The 15882-nt window shown below is 40.1% G+C and overlaps 1 protein-coding gene across 4 annotated transcripts in view; it reads right to left on the reverse strand.

The window, feature by feature from the left end:
- Nucleotides 1–2130: 2130 nt before the first annotated feature.
- Nucleotides 2131–15882, reverse strand: part of pkn1a (protein kinase N1a) — a 47670-nt gene continuing 33918 nt past the window's right edge. For 2 of the 4 annotated variants that reach the window (XM_078948073.1, XM_020703632.3), the window contains exons 12-23: nucleotides 14362–14497; nucleotides 14087–14171; nucleotides 11918–11997; nucleotides 10710–10782; nucleotides 10170–10261; nucleotides 9468–9644; nucleotides 9195–9257; nucleotides 7446–7522; nucleotides 5408–5550; nucleotides 5088–5195; nucleotides 4917–4997; nucleotides 2131–3089 (exon numbers count right to left, since the gene is read on the reverse strand). In XM_078948073.1, coding sequence (XP_078804199.1) covers nucleotides 2886–3089; nucleotides 4917–4997; nucleotides 5088–5195; nucleotides 5408–5550; nucleotides 7446–7522; nucleotides 9195–9257; nucleotides 9468–9644; nucleotides 10170–10261; nucleotides 10710–10782; nucleotides 11918–11997; nucleotides 14087–14171; nucleotides 14362–14497 — 1319 coding nt within the window. In that variant the 3' untranslated portion in view covers nucleotides 2131–2885. Of the gene's footprint in view, nucleotides 3090–4916; nucleotides 4998–5087; nucleotides 5196–5407; nucleotides 5551–7445; nucleotides 7523–9194; nucleotides 9258–9467; nucleotides 9645–10169; nucleotides 10262–10709; nucleotides 10786–11917; nucleotides 11998–14086; nucleotides 14172–14361; nucleotides 14498–15882 lie in introns of all 4 variants that reach the window. The other 2 variants (XM_004065506.5, XM_020703598.3) reach the window with 1 other exon arrangement.

Consider the following 15882-nt stretch of genomic DNA (forward strand, 5'->3'; position numbering starts at 1 on the left):
ATTCTTGCTCTGTACTCTTTTCTCGTTTTCTACCCAGTTTTAGAGATTTTCTGTCTGTTAGCCAACGGAAAAAGTTTTTCTAATTGTGGAGTTTTCACTGTTTGTGCATAGACATTATTCAAGGATTCTTTTTTTGTTCCAAAGAAATAAAAAAATGTAAATATAATAAAAATGTTGATAATAATACACCTTCCTGACAACACAATTTCAGGTAAAGGGATGGCTTACGACCTTTATGTGAAGCATAAAAACAGCCAAATTTGACTGGGAATCAGGAGCACATGGAAGTTGGAAAAGGGCAGCAAAAGCTCAGATTTTGTCCTTTAATCAAAACTGAAACTAAGTCAAATTTTAAAATAAACTACCAATAGATTTAAGAATTCTGCTACTGTGGGTGAAAGTGAAACAATTGTCATTTCTGTTATGTAAACAAATTATTGTCAACATGAGTTTGTTCACTTTATCACAGACTTGGAAGACGTCAAAACAATAAAACACTGGAGGCTCTTTCTGTTGGCACATTGTGCTGCAGACATAATAATCATGAATCAAGTTTAATCCAGATGGTAATATTTTAAAATCAGATTTTCAACAACTTCTATCGCCAGAATGCTGAAACTATTTACAATACTTAGTGTTATCAAAAACTGTTGCTGGGAGGATTCTGCAGTTATTATTCATATTCTGTCACATATCAGAACATCAGGAGATTTTCTAATAGAAATGTATTCACGTTAGTACAAAAAAAGAAAAAACAGGGAATTTCTTTATTACGTGGCAAAAGGGGCCCCCCCCCCCCGCGTTCCTGTGGGTGCACACGCCTGCATTTTCTCTAGTGGTTTTTCACTTTTATCAATAAATTTAGAGTCATTTTGCCACACAAATGACAAACTCATTTTATTTTTTATACTAAGACAGAATAAAAAATACTAGACTGTCATATAATTACAGTATAAAGTATTCATTACCAGGCAAATGATAAAAATACAATCTTTTAAGCTCAAATCTACGTTTAAAAAAGTTGAACTCAATTATTTTGTAATTTAATGAATAAAAAATTAAAAAGGAAAGTCATAATAGGAATGATATTTATGATCTTACACACGAGAACATGCAAACGTCCCTCATTGGTGATTCTGTTTCAGGCCACCCAGCCGGGATTTGAACCAACGCCTTCTTGCTGAGAAATAAAGAGCCTTTTGTCCTTAAAGTAAAGCTGTATTTATACACGTTTCCCTCAGATTTAATTTCTATTTTAAGTACTACAACAGTCCAACTATCAATATTTCTAGATATTTTAGAAAATTACTAGAATCCCACATTAAGATGAATTTGTCTTTAAACTTTCACGTGATGAATATTTATTTACTGTCCTGCTCCTGATAAATGCAGTTTTGCTGTTTTTGGAGTCGAGTTTCCTCTAACTGAGCCAGATTCTTCCTCATAATAACCACTCACCATCAAAAATTAAGCTTTGGCTTACAAATATGAAAATTTTAAAAGATATTTAAGATTTCATCAGCTACTGGTAAAGTTGGTCTTATATCAAGTAAAGTATTTTAAACTACAAAAGTACTCTGAGATTATATTTTTGCACAAAGAACTGCATTTTTAAATGAAATTAATATTTATTTGAAATTTTAATGTATAAACAATCCTGGTAGAATTATTGATATGAACTTTTTGAACCTTTAGGTGGATTTTCATGGCAGAACATTTGAAGATTAGATGTTAAAGAAACTAGAAAAGTGATTTAGAGTTTTAACTGTTTAACTTCTACACTGCAAAAGCAGAATCTTAAGAAAATAAAAAAAATCTCTTAATGTCTGTGTTAAAGGAAAAATGATTATATCAAGAAAGTTTTTCAAAAGCAAAATCATCTTAGTTTGAGAAAACACGTCTTAGTGACTAGAATTTTTTTCTTAAACTAAATCTTTTTTCTGAACCTATTCATTTATTTTTTGTTAATTTAAAAAGAAAACCTCCCAGAATGTTGGGCTAACTTCTAGTCTTTATTTTACAGTCCTTTTTCTTAAAATTACTCCAAACTGTTTGCTTAATTCACATTTCATCACTTCTATTTCCCATAATAATAAACACTCAGAGGCAAAAAGAAAAAGACCAGAAAAGTCACGGTAGAATTTCTTTATAAAAGAAGTCAGCTCATACATTAAACGCTTTTGCATCGTCGTACACCAGATAAGTAAAACCGGCTCCCTCACTAGAAAACCTAATCCTGTTTCCGACGTTTCTCATTCTTTTCGTCTCATGATTCACACGTAAAACTCTGCTGTGCGCTCCGACTTTCTGCAGAAATACAGCTGAGGTTTGTTTGGCTTTCGCCTTTCCGGATCGCCGCCGGGAACCGGAACCCGGGTTCTGCCGACGCAGACCCGACAGGAAAACGGCGTCTCAGACTCGCCGACTTTAGTGTTGGGTGCAGACTTCTGCTGAGCTCATTTCTCCTCATTTAATGAAAAAAAAACCTAATTTAAAACACAAACCCCCTTTTTTGCACGCCGCTGTCGTAAAATCCAAGCAGCACAAGTGTATAAAACAGTTTGTGGAGTGGTTTTAACCCCTCCCCCCCCACACACAGTTACATCATTCACTTCATCATTTTGATATAGCTTTAAATAAAAGGCTGCCCTCTGTGTGCCCCCCCCCCTTTTACCCCCCCTGCTGCAGACGGAGGGACACAGAACGAAAAGGAATAAATACGGGTAAAAACGTAAGGCATTGGTATGAGAGGCCACTGAGAGAAATGACCTCTGCCAGGCGCACAGGTGACCCCGCCCCCCAGACACACACGGACGCCGCCTTCATTCACAGTGTAGGTTTACAGGCGGCGGACGCCGGGCGACCAGGAGAGGCCGTCGGGTCACCTAACAGAGGTCAGAGACGTAGTCGAAGTCCCGGAAGCAGTCCTGGTCTTTGCGCGTGAGCGAGCGGGCCTCGCGCGGCGGCGTGAGCGTCGGCGGCTCGGTGGTGAACTCTTCGTCGAAGTTGCTCACGTCTTCTTTGCCGCGGATGGAGGGAACAAAAGGAGGGGGCACCTTCCTCTGCAGCAGCGCCTCCCAGTCCACGCTCTGGAGGAAGAGGAGGTGGCGCTGCATTAGCTCCCAAAGTCCAGGTTACTTTCCATGAAATCTTTATTTTTTACAATGAGTCTAGATCAGTGTTTTTCAACCTCTTTTGAGCCACGGCACACTCTAACCTTGACAAAAATCCCGCGGCAGACCAGCATCCAAAAAAAAAGGAAAAACTCAGTTTGTATTGATCTACAGTCCCTCCACAGTCTCACGTGCATTTTTATGATAATTGTGGCAGAAAAAGCTGGAAGTTGCAGCTGTTTTTTCTAAAAGATGTAATAAAAGTTAAGTTAGAAGATTTAAAAACTGTTTGATGTGTTCGTTGTTGTTTCAATACGTTTAACAAAGGACTCATTGTGCGCTGAGACGTTGTCACTTTAACCCAATGTATTATGGGAGATGTAGTGCAATAATCCGCCAAACGCAGGCAGACTCTCTTCTCTGATCTTCATTGTTTTGTTCACTTGTTCCACGGTCCGACACCGGATTCTGTGGAAAGCTACACCGCTAAAGACGAGCTTTAGCTGGTATTTTTGTTGGAACTGAGAGACTTTACGAGCAGAATCAGAACAAGGAAGTGGAGACTTTAACCACTTCTGATTGGTCAGACTGATGACATGTGATTAAGCCTCCAAGAATGATTGGTGGAGACAGTTAAAGGGGCGGGACTTTTCAGAAAACAGATTTAGCTGTAGCTAAATCGTGGTACCGTCATTCTTATCATAATGTCTTCAATAGAATAAAATAAACACAAAGAAAAAAGTATTTTATCTTTCATATTCCTAACTACTCAGTGTTTTATCAGGGCCTGTTTGGATGAACACAGAGCTGATATCCTGGAGATGGGAAATGTTTTTAGATCAGTTAATGAGGGCAATTTCCCGGCACACTGGTTGAAAAACACTGGACTAGACGTTTGAAGGCTATAAAATCCAGTTTTATAGAAAGAAAACATTGCTACGCTACTGCTAGCTTGGGCTTACAAGGAGCTGTAAGCGTGTAAACAAAGGCATGCTGGGATCTTAACATAGGTCAACGTCCACGCCGAAGGTCCCGCCCACAACCCAGTGACAGATGTCTAATGAGTTTCTGCCGATGTACAGAGAATATGTCTCTGAAAAAAACGACCGGCTTTGGCTAAAAAAACTGCATAATCATAATTAAAAAAGCCACAGAGAAGAAGTACAAATATAGCTGAAGTGGGACTTTTAAGACAAGGAAACATAACAGAGGGATTATTACAGGGCCACCTGGGGCTCTACAGCCAATCAGGACACAGAACACAATGCGCTGTAAAAAAAATTACCGGTGTGCATAATTGCACAATAAAAAAATCTGATGCCTGATCTAATTTAACTTTTGATACTTGATCTGCACATGCTTTGAAGATTTATGAAAGTGTTATGTCTATTTTTTCTGATATAGTGTTATTTTTAATCATAGTCAAGGTTTTTCTAATGAAAATAATCTGTATATATTTTAGATAACTGATCGGCATGTGCTATGTTGATTTCTAAAATAGTTATTGTTTACATAATTATTAAGTAATTCATCTTTGTCATGTGATTTATTGATACTTAAGGATTCTTAATTCTGTCTAATAGAAGTTATGAAGCGGATAAAGATATATCATGTAAAATGTTTACGGAAGAACAGGGGTGGGATTATATAAATTTGCTTCTGATAACCGGAGCGCACCTGGAGGGATCAGTACAAATCAAATCAAATCAAATCAAATCAAATCAAATCAAATCAAATCAACAAAAACCTTTATGAAACCTTTATGCGTACTTACAGACAGGAAGTGACACTAGGAGAACTCACCCTGAAGAACGGCTGCTTCTTCACCTCCTCGGCGTCCTTCTCCCCAGACCCCAGCCTCCTCTCTGGATTCCTCCTCAGCAGCTGCACACACACACACACAAACACTAGGTTAGCCAAACGATTAGCCTGGCGTGCCGCGAGGTTGACGGGGGCCTCGGCGCGGGACCTCACCCTTCTCATGATGCCGATCGCCTCGGTGGAGAGGAAGCGCGGGTATCGGACTTCATCGTTCACGATGCTGTCGAACACCTCCTCTTCATCGTCGCCTGGAAATGGACTCTACGCAAAAACACGCACACATATCAGTTAGGTTCTTCTGTTGTGTTTTTCCACATACCTTACATGTTTCCGTCTTCCGGACGGAAGACGGAAACATGTAAGGTATGTGGAAAAACACAACCGTGCACAAGTCATGCACACATATTGATGGATAGAAGTATGCTTTTTTTAAAAATGGTCCCAGTTTTTAGTTTTCCAACCGCCGCTCTCACCTCTCCCACCAGCATCTCATAGATGAGGACCCCCAGCCCCCACCAGTCCACAGCTCTGGTGTAGGACGTGTCCGTCAGGACCTCCGGGGCCAGGAACTCGGGAGTCCCACAGAAGGTGCTGGTCCGATCCCCGTAGCCCATTCCTGCAGGCGGAAGACAGGTTGGTGAGGAGAAAATAAAAAAATGAGCGAAAGGCAGCAGGTCACTTCCTTTCCTCCTCTGGTGTTTTAATGAATACCCTACAAAAGATAAAAGCATGTGCAAATGCAAGGACTGAATATTTCATCCAACAGCAGGTACCAGCATATAAGAAACACACAAGAACATACCGGTACCGGTCCGTAGGTCACCCGGGCCACAGGAAGAAGAAAAATACATACGCTAACTTAGGTTATTTCCGATTTATTTATTCTCTGCTACTGAAGAAAGTTTTATTTTTGTTGAGCACATCTGTCTGTCTTGACGTGACTTTAAGCAGCTGCTAAGTTATTATTGGCCCAAAGCTAAAACGCGAATAAAAACCCCAAAATTTAACGTGTTTAGAAAGTTTCTTTGGGGAGAAAGGAGTCAACGAGGAAACCAAAGAAAAGCTTTTCAACTTAAAGCTGCTATTTGCAGACCAAACCTGGAGTCTTGCTCCAAATACAGATGTTGTTTTATGACGGTTGTGCCATTTGATTTTGCTTTTGCCGGTTTTAAGTTGGCGTCCGGTTGTTTGCAACCACTTTGACGTTAAAGGGAAATTCTTTATGACAAAGTCTGAGTTCAAACATTTCACAGAGAATGAAGATTCTATCAAATAGAGTTGCCGATTTGTGGAAACCAGGAAGAGGAACATTTCCTACAGTGAGGGTGCTGTAGTTAGGCAGGCATCTGTTAAAAAACTTTGGCACAATAAATAAGGATTTATGTAAAAGCAAAATATGAAAAATCTTTTTGCTCTGAAAGATGATCCAACACTGAGTTGAGTTCTCACTGTTTTAATGGTCTTCTGTTTAAAAAAAAAAGCCTGTAATGTTGCTTTTATTGAATTTTTCAGAAAATCAGGAACCACGTCTACAAATCAACAACTTTGATTCATTGAATCTTTGTCATCTGTAAAAAAGAAAAAAAAAAGACTAAAGTTTTCAGATTTTTTCAGATTAAATTTCCTCTAGTAGCATTTTTAATTTGAAAAATCATTTTTTCTGAAACCGGAAGCTTAAAAATATTAAACGCAAACTTCGGCCCCGTTCGTGAAAATATTGTCTGACATTAAATCGGACTGATGCCTGAAAAAGGTTGGAGGGCATTTAGAGAATATTTCTTTTATAGCGTATAATGTGCCTGGGTAAAAGCAACTTGTATATGAGATACAGTTGCAGTGCTCAACATTGTCAACACTAAATAAACTGAATTTGACCGTTTTATTACAATGAAAGACATATTAAAATCCAGGTAGAGTTTTTTCTAAGTCATATAAATGTGTTCGGGTACAATGTTGGGATATGTATCGTATCGTGAGGCGCGTTTAAGGATACAGATCGTATCGCTAGACTCTTGCCAATACACGCCACTAGTTTCTACTCCTAGTGAGGCCCGCCTCACCAGCACCCTTTTCTCCGCCCGAACAGCGGCGCTCTGACCGGTGAGGCCGAGCGTCACCTGACCGCACGTCACCGGTCTCACTTCCGCTGCCGTTCAAAGACATCGCTATCTTTTGACCTCCTTCTGTCATTAATTACAATTTCAAGAGACTTTGCCCCTTGAAATTAGTTGAAAAAGTCCTATTTGTAGTTATATTTTTACAACAAATATGATAAAAAATGTGAACTACAATTTCCCAGCTTTTAAAAAAGGTTTTGCAACACCATGGCCACCCCTCCCCCCAACAGATTTGACTACATTCAATCCTTAATCTGACATGGATTAAGAGTTTATGCTGGAAAATTCAAATATTTAGTGCCAAGAATCCCAGTTTCTCTCCAAACCCACAACAAAAAGTGAAATAACTTTTTCATCAGGATGGCAAAACCTGAACCTCAGCTTCCATGTTCACCTTCTTTACAGAGTCCAAAGTCAGCGATCTTCACGTAACCATCGGTGTCCAGCAGCAGGTTGTCAAGTTTCAGGTCTCTGGGGAAAAAGACGAGAGACGTTGCTGAGAAGAACCAGAAAAACACACAGACTCCACGGTTCTACCGTCAGAAGCCGTTCCGGACCCAAAAAGCCGCATTTCCTCCGATAGTTTTTAAATACTTGTGTCACAATTCACAAGTGCACTTTACAAAGGGGGCTAGTATTTGAATCTCTGCAAAAAACCAGTGTAGAGATGCTCAGTGGACTGGTGAATATAGACCACAATGCACTGCGTCTGAACACATTTTCATTTGATAAAATGGACACACATTTATTATTTTTAAATTGTTTGTTTTCATCATCAGAAGACAGTGGATTCATAAATTGTCTTCACAAAATCTTCATATTTATCACGTTTTTAAATGAATGTGGCCTTATTCTCCAACAACAGAAAAGAAAATAGTAGTCAGGATGTTAAAATCCAGGGCGCTGGATAGTCTTGAACTATATAGACATTTTAATTTGTCACCATCAATTTGTCAAATGTTTAAATTAAGTTTGTAGAAGATTTTTTTGTAAGAAAAAAACACATCTTCAATTACACCAATTTCCTCTTGTGATAAACAAAAATAATGTTTAAAAAGCTGCTACTTTATCAAATGAAAATAAAGAACGCATTTACAAAACTGAGATTTACTGTCGCTCCGGCGCCGTCACATGTGACCTGATATGGTTTGTTTTGAGCGGAAAAAGTAAATCTAAACAAGAATCAGACAAAAACAAATACGATCAAAGTTTTTTGGGTTAACAAAGGCTTCGTTAAAAACTGGAAAAGTACAGCTCTGGGTTCCTGGTAGAGCTGGATTGAGTATCCGAATACTCTAAATATTCCCAATTTGTTCCAGAAAAAAAGGAATATTTGTGATGTGGGAAACAATTGATTTGTAATCTTTATAAAATAAAGTCGAGTTCAGTACAGTAAAGGTAAACTAACCCCCTTAAATGTAGAATAATTTTAGGCAACAGATCAAATGTGCTACTGTCACAGGAAGTGAAGAAATCTTCAAAATAAAATGTCCGTGAGGCACTTTTTGAAAGTAAAGCTGTCAAGTGGTTTTTGTAGATGAAAACATGAGAATTCGGTTTGCTAAAATAAATTCTGAAAGAACAAATTTATTTTAAATATAGGCGACAATTTGAATAAAAAAATATAACAAATATTTAAGATTTTATTATTCCTAAAATCCCTCCACCGCACAGCGCGATGCAGAGCCCTCCGCTGCCCTTAAAAACAATATTTCAGACAACTCTACCCCTCCAATTGGAGGCTGTATTGAGTTGAACTTTTGTTATTGACCAAATATTTATTTTCCACCATAATTCACAAATAAATTCTCTAAAAAGTGTGATTTTTTTTCTCCTTTAGTCTCTCATAGTTGAGGTTTAGCCTCTCTCATCCTTAAGTGAGAGAACTTGCAGACTTGATGGCTGACTGAATACTTTTTTGCCTCTCCGTAGCAACCATTCAAACACGACACATTGAATTGTACGAATCGTGGTCGGATCTGTGAATCGTTGATCTTGGTGGGTGAATCGGATCGCCGCCAAAGCAACGACCCCCACAGCCCGATTTCTTTAGAGCGTCTTTGTTGCCGAAAATCTCAGACGTTCTTGTTTGTCAGGAAAAAAACCCCAAAGAGCTGTTAGAAGGCAACGTGGCTCCACTGACCTGTACACAATCTTGTGGTCATGAAGAAACTGCAGTCCAAGAACCACACAGGCCGCGTAAAACCTGACGACGACAACAACAACAACAACAAGTTTAGTGAAAACTCCAGAGAAAAATGAGAAAACACGAGCGAGCTCCATGAAAGCTGGTTGGTTTCTGTTGAATAGTTTGTGCAGAAGTGAAGCTTTCAGACGGAAGATCTCCATTTTCTCCACTTGGAAGGTTTGTGTGAGGGAATGAGGATAAACTCCTGTCAATTTTCTGGTTACGCACACGGCTCGAGGCTCGGTGAAGACGTCCGTGTGGATGTGCATCATCAGGTCGCCTCCCGCCGTGTACTCCATCACAAAACACACGTGCTGCGACGTTTGGAAGCACGCGAACAGGTTGATCAGGAACGGATGGTGCGACATGTTCACGATCTCGAAGATGCGCTTCTCACACATCAGACTGCAGGACAGAAGAAGGGACGACATGAACGGCAACGCCAGAAGGAAAAAGACCAAACAAAGAACGTTTCTCTCCACCTCAAACTCATTAAAAACAGGACATTTTAATAACAGCAAAAGAAGATTTTTAGGCCAAGCTCTGAGGGACAACAGACCCAACAACCTCCATCGATAACCACAAACACACTGAGGTGTTTGGGTTTTTACCTGGAAACAGGTAAATGTGACCTAAACAGGAAGTCAGAAACAAAGTTGAGGATGTTTCCTGCAAAAATTCTGATGTTTTATTTATTTCTACTGCTTTCTTGATCAGCCTCAAAGCTGATTTGGTTTCTTTTTATTGTGTGAATAATCAAAAACTGTTTAAGGCTTCTCATGTATATTGTTGATTTTTTCTTTTTCTTGGTCGGACTGATTTGCTGGAGCGACGCTGCTTCATCAGCGTCTGTGAGAATCGCCACAGACGGCGGTTTCCAAAGGTGCAGACGATCAGCATCCATGGAGCACACATCAACAGCCGGCTCACCTGTCCACCTCATCCCGAGCGATGATGTCTCCTTTCTTCAGAGCTTTGATGGCGTACATGGTCCCCGTCTTCTTGTACTCTGAGAGCAACACCTGAAAGAAAAAGGAAAAGAAAAAAAGTTTTTTTCTTCACTTTTCATTCTGACCTCATCTTTAAAACCTTGAGGGCTGAATTTATTTAAAAACATGAAATTCTCTAACAGACAGTTCTGTTTCTAAAATGCTTTAAAGAGAGTTAGCTCTAAATGTATAGACTCGCTTTAAAAAAATACAAAAAAAGGCACATTTGTTTAGATAACCATATTCAATGATTACATTAATAACTAGACTATTAATAATATTCGTATCATCAAAAAGCAGCATTTTTAGATAATTTTACCACAACAATCATCAGAATTATCATTAACATCTTCTGTGCCATTCCTCTGTTTTGGTTTGTGTCGTTCAAAGTACTAAAAACCTGACGAATAAGTGCTTTTGTTAGCGAGTCACATGACTGCAGACAATCATTCTCACAAAATAGCAAATTCTTCCCTCGTACCTTTCCGAAGTGTCCTCGGCCCAACACGGCGATCAGCCTGAAGTCCTGCAGTGACAGGGGACCTTTCTTCTGCCTGCTGGGAGTGGGGGTGGGGGTGGGGGAGAACCAGCAACATCAGGTTTTAAATGTGAAGGCCTGATCCAGTCGTCACATCCCTGGACCAGAACCGAACTGGTTCAAAATATACTTGGAAAACAGGAATTATTTCGTGTCAGTTTCACATCTGAGCCAACAGAAATGACAAGTGGAGTTCCCCAAGGCTCCATGCTGGGGCCACTTCTGTTCAACATCTACATCCTGGTTCATGTTATGAAAAACAACACAAGTTACCATAGATACGCAGATGACACACATATATATATATATAACCCTGACAACAGAAGACCGAGGCCATGTACAGGTTTTATTCAAAGGTTTTCATCAGGACTACTACCGAAAGATTACTGTATTTTTTAAATATAAAATCACGTTTTTTTTGCAGAGTTTGGCCAGGGGTGCGACTTATACTCAGAAGCATTTGCTACTGAGAGAAACAAACATGGAGGAGAATCTGATTGTTCTCCTCCTGAACTTTGATATTTTTCTTCTTCGGACAGCAAGTCATCAAACTGGGTCAGATTAGAGATGGATGTACTGCTGAAAGCGCCGTCATACTTATGCAGATCCTACAGCTGAAGATCGCTTTCAAAATAAAAGACTGAATGACCTCATGAAGCCAGACATGGAGATGTGATTCCATGCACTGTAAATGAGACATACAGTCAACGCGTTAATGTAGCGATGAGGCTACAAACTGGACGGTGGCTCCTCCCACTCACATCAGGAGTGTCTAGATTTTAAACACATTTTTGAACAAGCTTTGGACATTGAATTTGACGGGAAATTAAAAGTGGCGACGGACACGAATTTGCTCAGAAACGACACTTTTCTCCCAAAGGTCTGACTTACTTGTGGTTCCTTTCTTCTTTATTAAGCATTTTTCTGCTGCTCCGGAAAACAACGTAAATTCAGTTCTTCTAACTTTAGTTTAAATTTTCCTTTCATGGATCGCTCCGGTAATTTTCTTTAGCGAGCGAATGTAAAGCAGCTACACAAATAAACGTCTGGTTTAAGCGGCATCACGGCATCTGCAGGACCACACGGGACCCACCGCCAGAGCAGAACACGGATCAAAACAGAAGAGGAAGCAGAGGCGTGTCAGCGGGTACCTGTTGGCAGACGGGGTTCGGACGGGGGACTCGGGGAGGAGGTCTCGTGGGGGGAGGGAGTCAATGACTGGTAGTGTGTCCTGTTAGACGAGACGTGAGGAGAGAAACTCAGGAGAGGACATGCAGGGACAACAATGAGAAGACAAGAAACAGGAATCCCTTCTATGTGCGGACGCTCCACCCCGGCGTCTCAGATCAGCTGATCAGCTTCTAGACATTAAACATCTGGAACGTTTTGCCTCTTAGCATCAGACCAGTGTCTCTGTCCAAAAACTCATTTTTATCCTCAAGCAATCGGTCAAATGTGATATTTTACTGTCTCTTATGTTTTTATTCACTCATTCGTTACTTTTAACGCTTTTTATATTTTTAAAGTAAGGTGCTTTTTCAATCTTTATTTTATGGTGTTTCAGCTTTCCAGCAGTCCTGGACTCGAGGACCGGATTGTTTTCGTACTTTTTCTTTTGAGGAAAAACCGTTCACACCCACCACATCCTCAAAAACCCGCCGAAAATTTGCACGCGCCTAGGAAATGAATTTTTGGGAGAAACAGTCAAAAAACGTCTAATGGGGTTGAAAAATAAACAATACATCAGATTCCACCAATGAAATCAGAAAAGGCGTCTCATCATAAGGAAGTTTTGAAATTATTATGGGATGGCCACAGGACCTACTATGGTTTGGCAGCCTTTTCGTGGCAAAGTGTGAAATTTGGCAATATTGACATTTTCAGACAATATGGGAAAAAATTGATTTTCACAGAATGCGTTTAGTTTCCCAAATCTACATACATCTCTTTTATTTATTCATTTTTTAAATTTACATACATCTTTGATCTCGATCAGATCTTTGTTTTCATTTTTATACCATAATGAAGGTTTAAACTTTAAGAGTTTAAACAAGAAAGAAAAGTGTGAAAACGTTTGAGTAAAGATATGAGGTGCGGAGTTTTACAGCCTTAAAACATCTAAAAGAATTGTAAAAAATAAAAGATTTCACGAAATGTGGCTTTTTTTGTTTTTAGAACACAACTACCTTGAGTTAAATCTTGAAGTATTTTGCAAGTTTCTTCTGATCCGGGAGTTTCTTTTTTCTCTTTTCAACTGAATACTGTTTGTAATTTGTGACTGAAGCCACAAGATGGCAGCAGAGCGCCGCTAGTTTGTGCGTGTCACACGACCACTACATACATGAATCATTTGTGATTCATGCGTGATCTACGTCATTCACAAGTGTTTCTTGCGTGTGTCGATGTGCGCAGATGTCCGTCGAGGGTTTTAGCCGACGGCTCTTTACGTGATTTCAGTTTTGAGCTGCTCAAGACTTTTGGCCGGTTGAGAATTAAGCAGTTTCCGCTTATTTCACGTAGTTTATGCCCAATTATTACTTAAATCTTGTGCAATTGTGCTTAATTTTTGTGAGATGGATACGCAAATTTGTGGCTTTCCGTCCCACGTGTGTCTAACAGACTCCTCACTCATGTACCATCGATCTATAACTTTTGCTCATACGGCGCACATATCACGTTTAAATGAATTGACGCATAGATTTTGGGTCAGATGCTTTTTCATGTTGAATTATATTTTCTTTACGTGGTTTATTATTTATTTGGACTTCTTCCCTGGTTTTAACGCGGTTCATTCATGAGAATTTTGTGAAAATTCCACGCGAAAAAGCAAAACTTTTGGACGATTTTCATCGGTGATACATAAAGTGCACGTAGTGGGACACGGCCGTTGGGGTTTCGGTGTGTTAAACCTAATGCTGCATATGAATTTATAAGCCTTTTTCTACAGTAAACATTCTATAATTTTATCTCGTTAAGAAACAGTTTGATCTGTTTGCCGCTTTTTTTTATTTCGTGTCACTAACGTTCTAATTTCTCAGATATTTTTTTACAGAAACAGTTTCCATTTCTACTAAAACCAGGATAATTTAAGGATTATTAAATTCTCCAACCCATAAAAGGAGAAGAGGAATTTTCTCTTAACTTAGAAAAAAAGTCTCGACACAAATTGTTTGTTTTTCTCTACAGATTTGTTACAGTTCTTGTCGAGTGATTTCCTATCTTTTTAAATTAAGACAAAAATATTTCTGTACACTTTCTTCTAAATTCAGGATCATTTTCTTTATTTTGTCCCTTTTTCCCAGGTTTCCTTTCCGTCTCACCGGAGTCTGCTGGTCCGTGTCTCTTTTGTAATCTCCTCTCAGTGGAGTATCGCTGTCCAGACTCAACTTCTCCACTGAGATCTCCCTGGAAGTTACACACAGACGACATGATGCCCACAAACAGACACAACAAAACACAGAAGGATTGTTAGAGGAGGGGCAGAGAAAGCATTCGATGCTTTTAGTCCTCGTCTGAAAACACCAGGGAAAAAAGGCTGAGGAGACGTCTGACTCTTTCTGCTCATCACAGAGCAGCTGACCGCCTCACGTCTCACCCCGAGTTCAGCGACAGGCTGTGTGCGGTCGGACTGTAGGTCCCCGAGTTGTTGGCGGTGGGGATGGCGTTCCGGAGCAACCTCACCCACGTCCCGATGTCCACGTTCATCTGACGGGCCCGAAGGAAGGCCTTTCCTGGCAGGCAGAGTCGCAGAGAAGAGAAAGTAAAAATACAAAAACAAAGTCTGTGTGAAGATTGTAACACGATCCTCCAGTCGGTTTTCTGACAACAATCAACGAAAAGGAAGAAGTTCATCTTCTGCAGATTGTTGTCCTTTGAATTTCTCCCAAACCTAGAAGGTGAAGAAGTTATTTGGATTAAAATATTCTGCAGAAAACAAAATGAAAAATAAAAGTAGGCCGCCTTTTGCTCAACCGGGGACATAAACCTTCAGGTTTCTATTCACAAAACGACACAAAATAAACATAAAACAACAAACGATTTCAAGAAAGTCCAGTCCAGACAGTTTTAGAGTGATGGAGAGCTTTTCCATGTTCTCTGTGGAACATGTGAAGCAGAGAACATGTGAAGCAGAGAACATGTGAAGCAGAGAACATGTGAAGCAGAGAACATGTGAGGCAGAGAACATGTGAAGTAGAGAACATGTGAGGCAGAGAACACGTGAAGCAGAGAACATGTGAGGCAGAGAACACGTGAAGCAAAGAACATGTGAAGCAGAGAACATGTGAGGCAGAGAACATGTGAAGCAGAGAACATGTGAAACAGAGAACATGTAAAGCAGAGAACATGTGAAGCAGAGAACATGTGAAGCAGAGAACATGTGAAGCAGAGAACATGTGAAGCAGAGAACATGTGAGGCAGAGAACATGTGAAGTAGAGAACATGTGAGGCAGAGAACACGTGAAGCAGAGAACATGTGAGGCAGAGAACACGTGAAGCAAAGAACATGTGAAGCAGAGAACATGTGAGGCAGAGAACATGTGAAGCAGACAACATGTGAGGCAGAGAACACGTGAAGCAAAGAACATGTGAGGCAGAGAACATGTGAGGCAGAGAACATGTGAGGCAGAGAACATGTGAAGCAGAGAACATGTGAGGCAGAGAACACGTGAAGCAAAGAACATGTGAAGCAGAGAACATGTGAGGCAGAGAACATGTGAGGCAGAGAACATGTGAAACAGAGAACATGTGAAGCAGAGAACATGTGAGGCAGAGAACATGTGAAGCAGAGAACATGTGAGGCAGAGAACACGTGAAGCAAAGAACATGTGAGGCAGAGAACATGTGAGGCAGAGAACACGTGAAGCAGAGAACATGTGAGGCAGAGAACATGTGAAGCAGAGAACATGTTCCACAGAGAATATGTGAGGCAGAGAACATGTGAGGCAGAGAACATGTTCCACAGAGAATATGTGAGGCAGAGAACATGTGAAGCAGAGAACATGTGAAGCAGAGAACATGTGAGGCAGAGAACATGTGAAGCAGAGAACATGTGAGGCAGAGAACATGTGAAGCAGAGAACACGTGAAGCAAAGAACATGTGAAGCAGAGAACATGT

The sequence above is a fragment of the Oryzias latipes genome, chromosome 1 (genome assembly GCF_053564925.1).
Source record: "Oryzias latipes strain Hd-rR chromosome 1, Olatipes_Hd-rR_3.1".
NCBI classification, from domain to species: Eukaryota; Metazoa; Chordata; class Actinopteri; order Beloniformes; family Adrianichthyidae; genus Oryzias; species Oryzias latipes.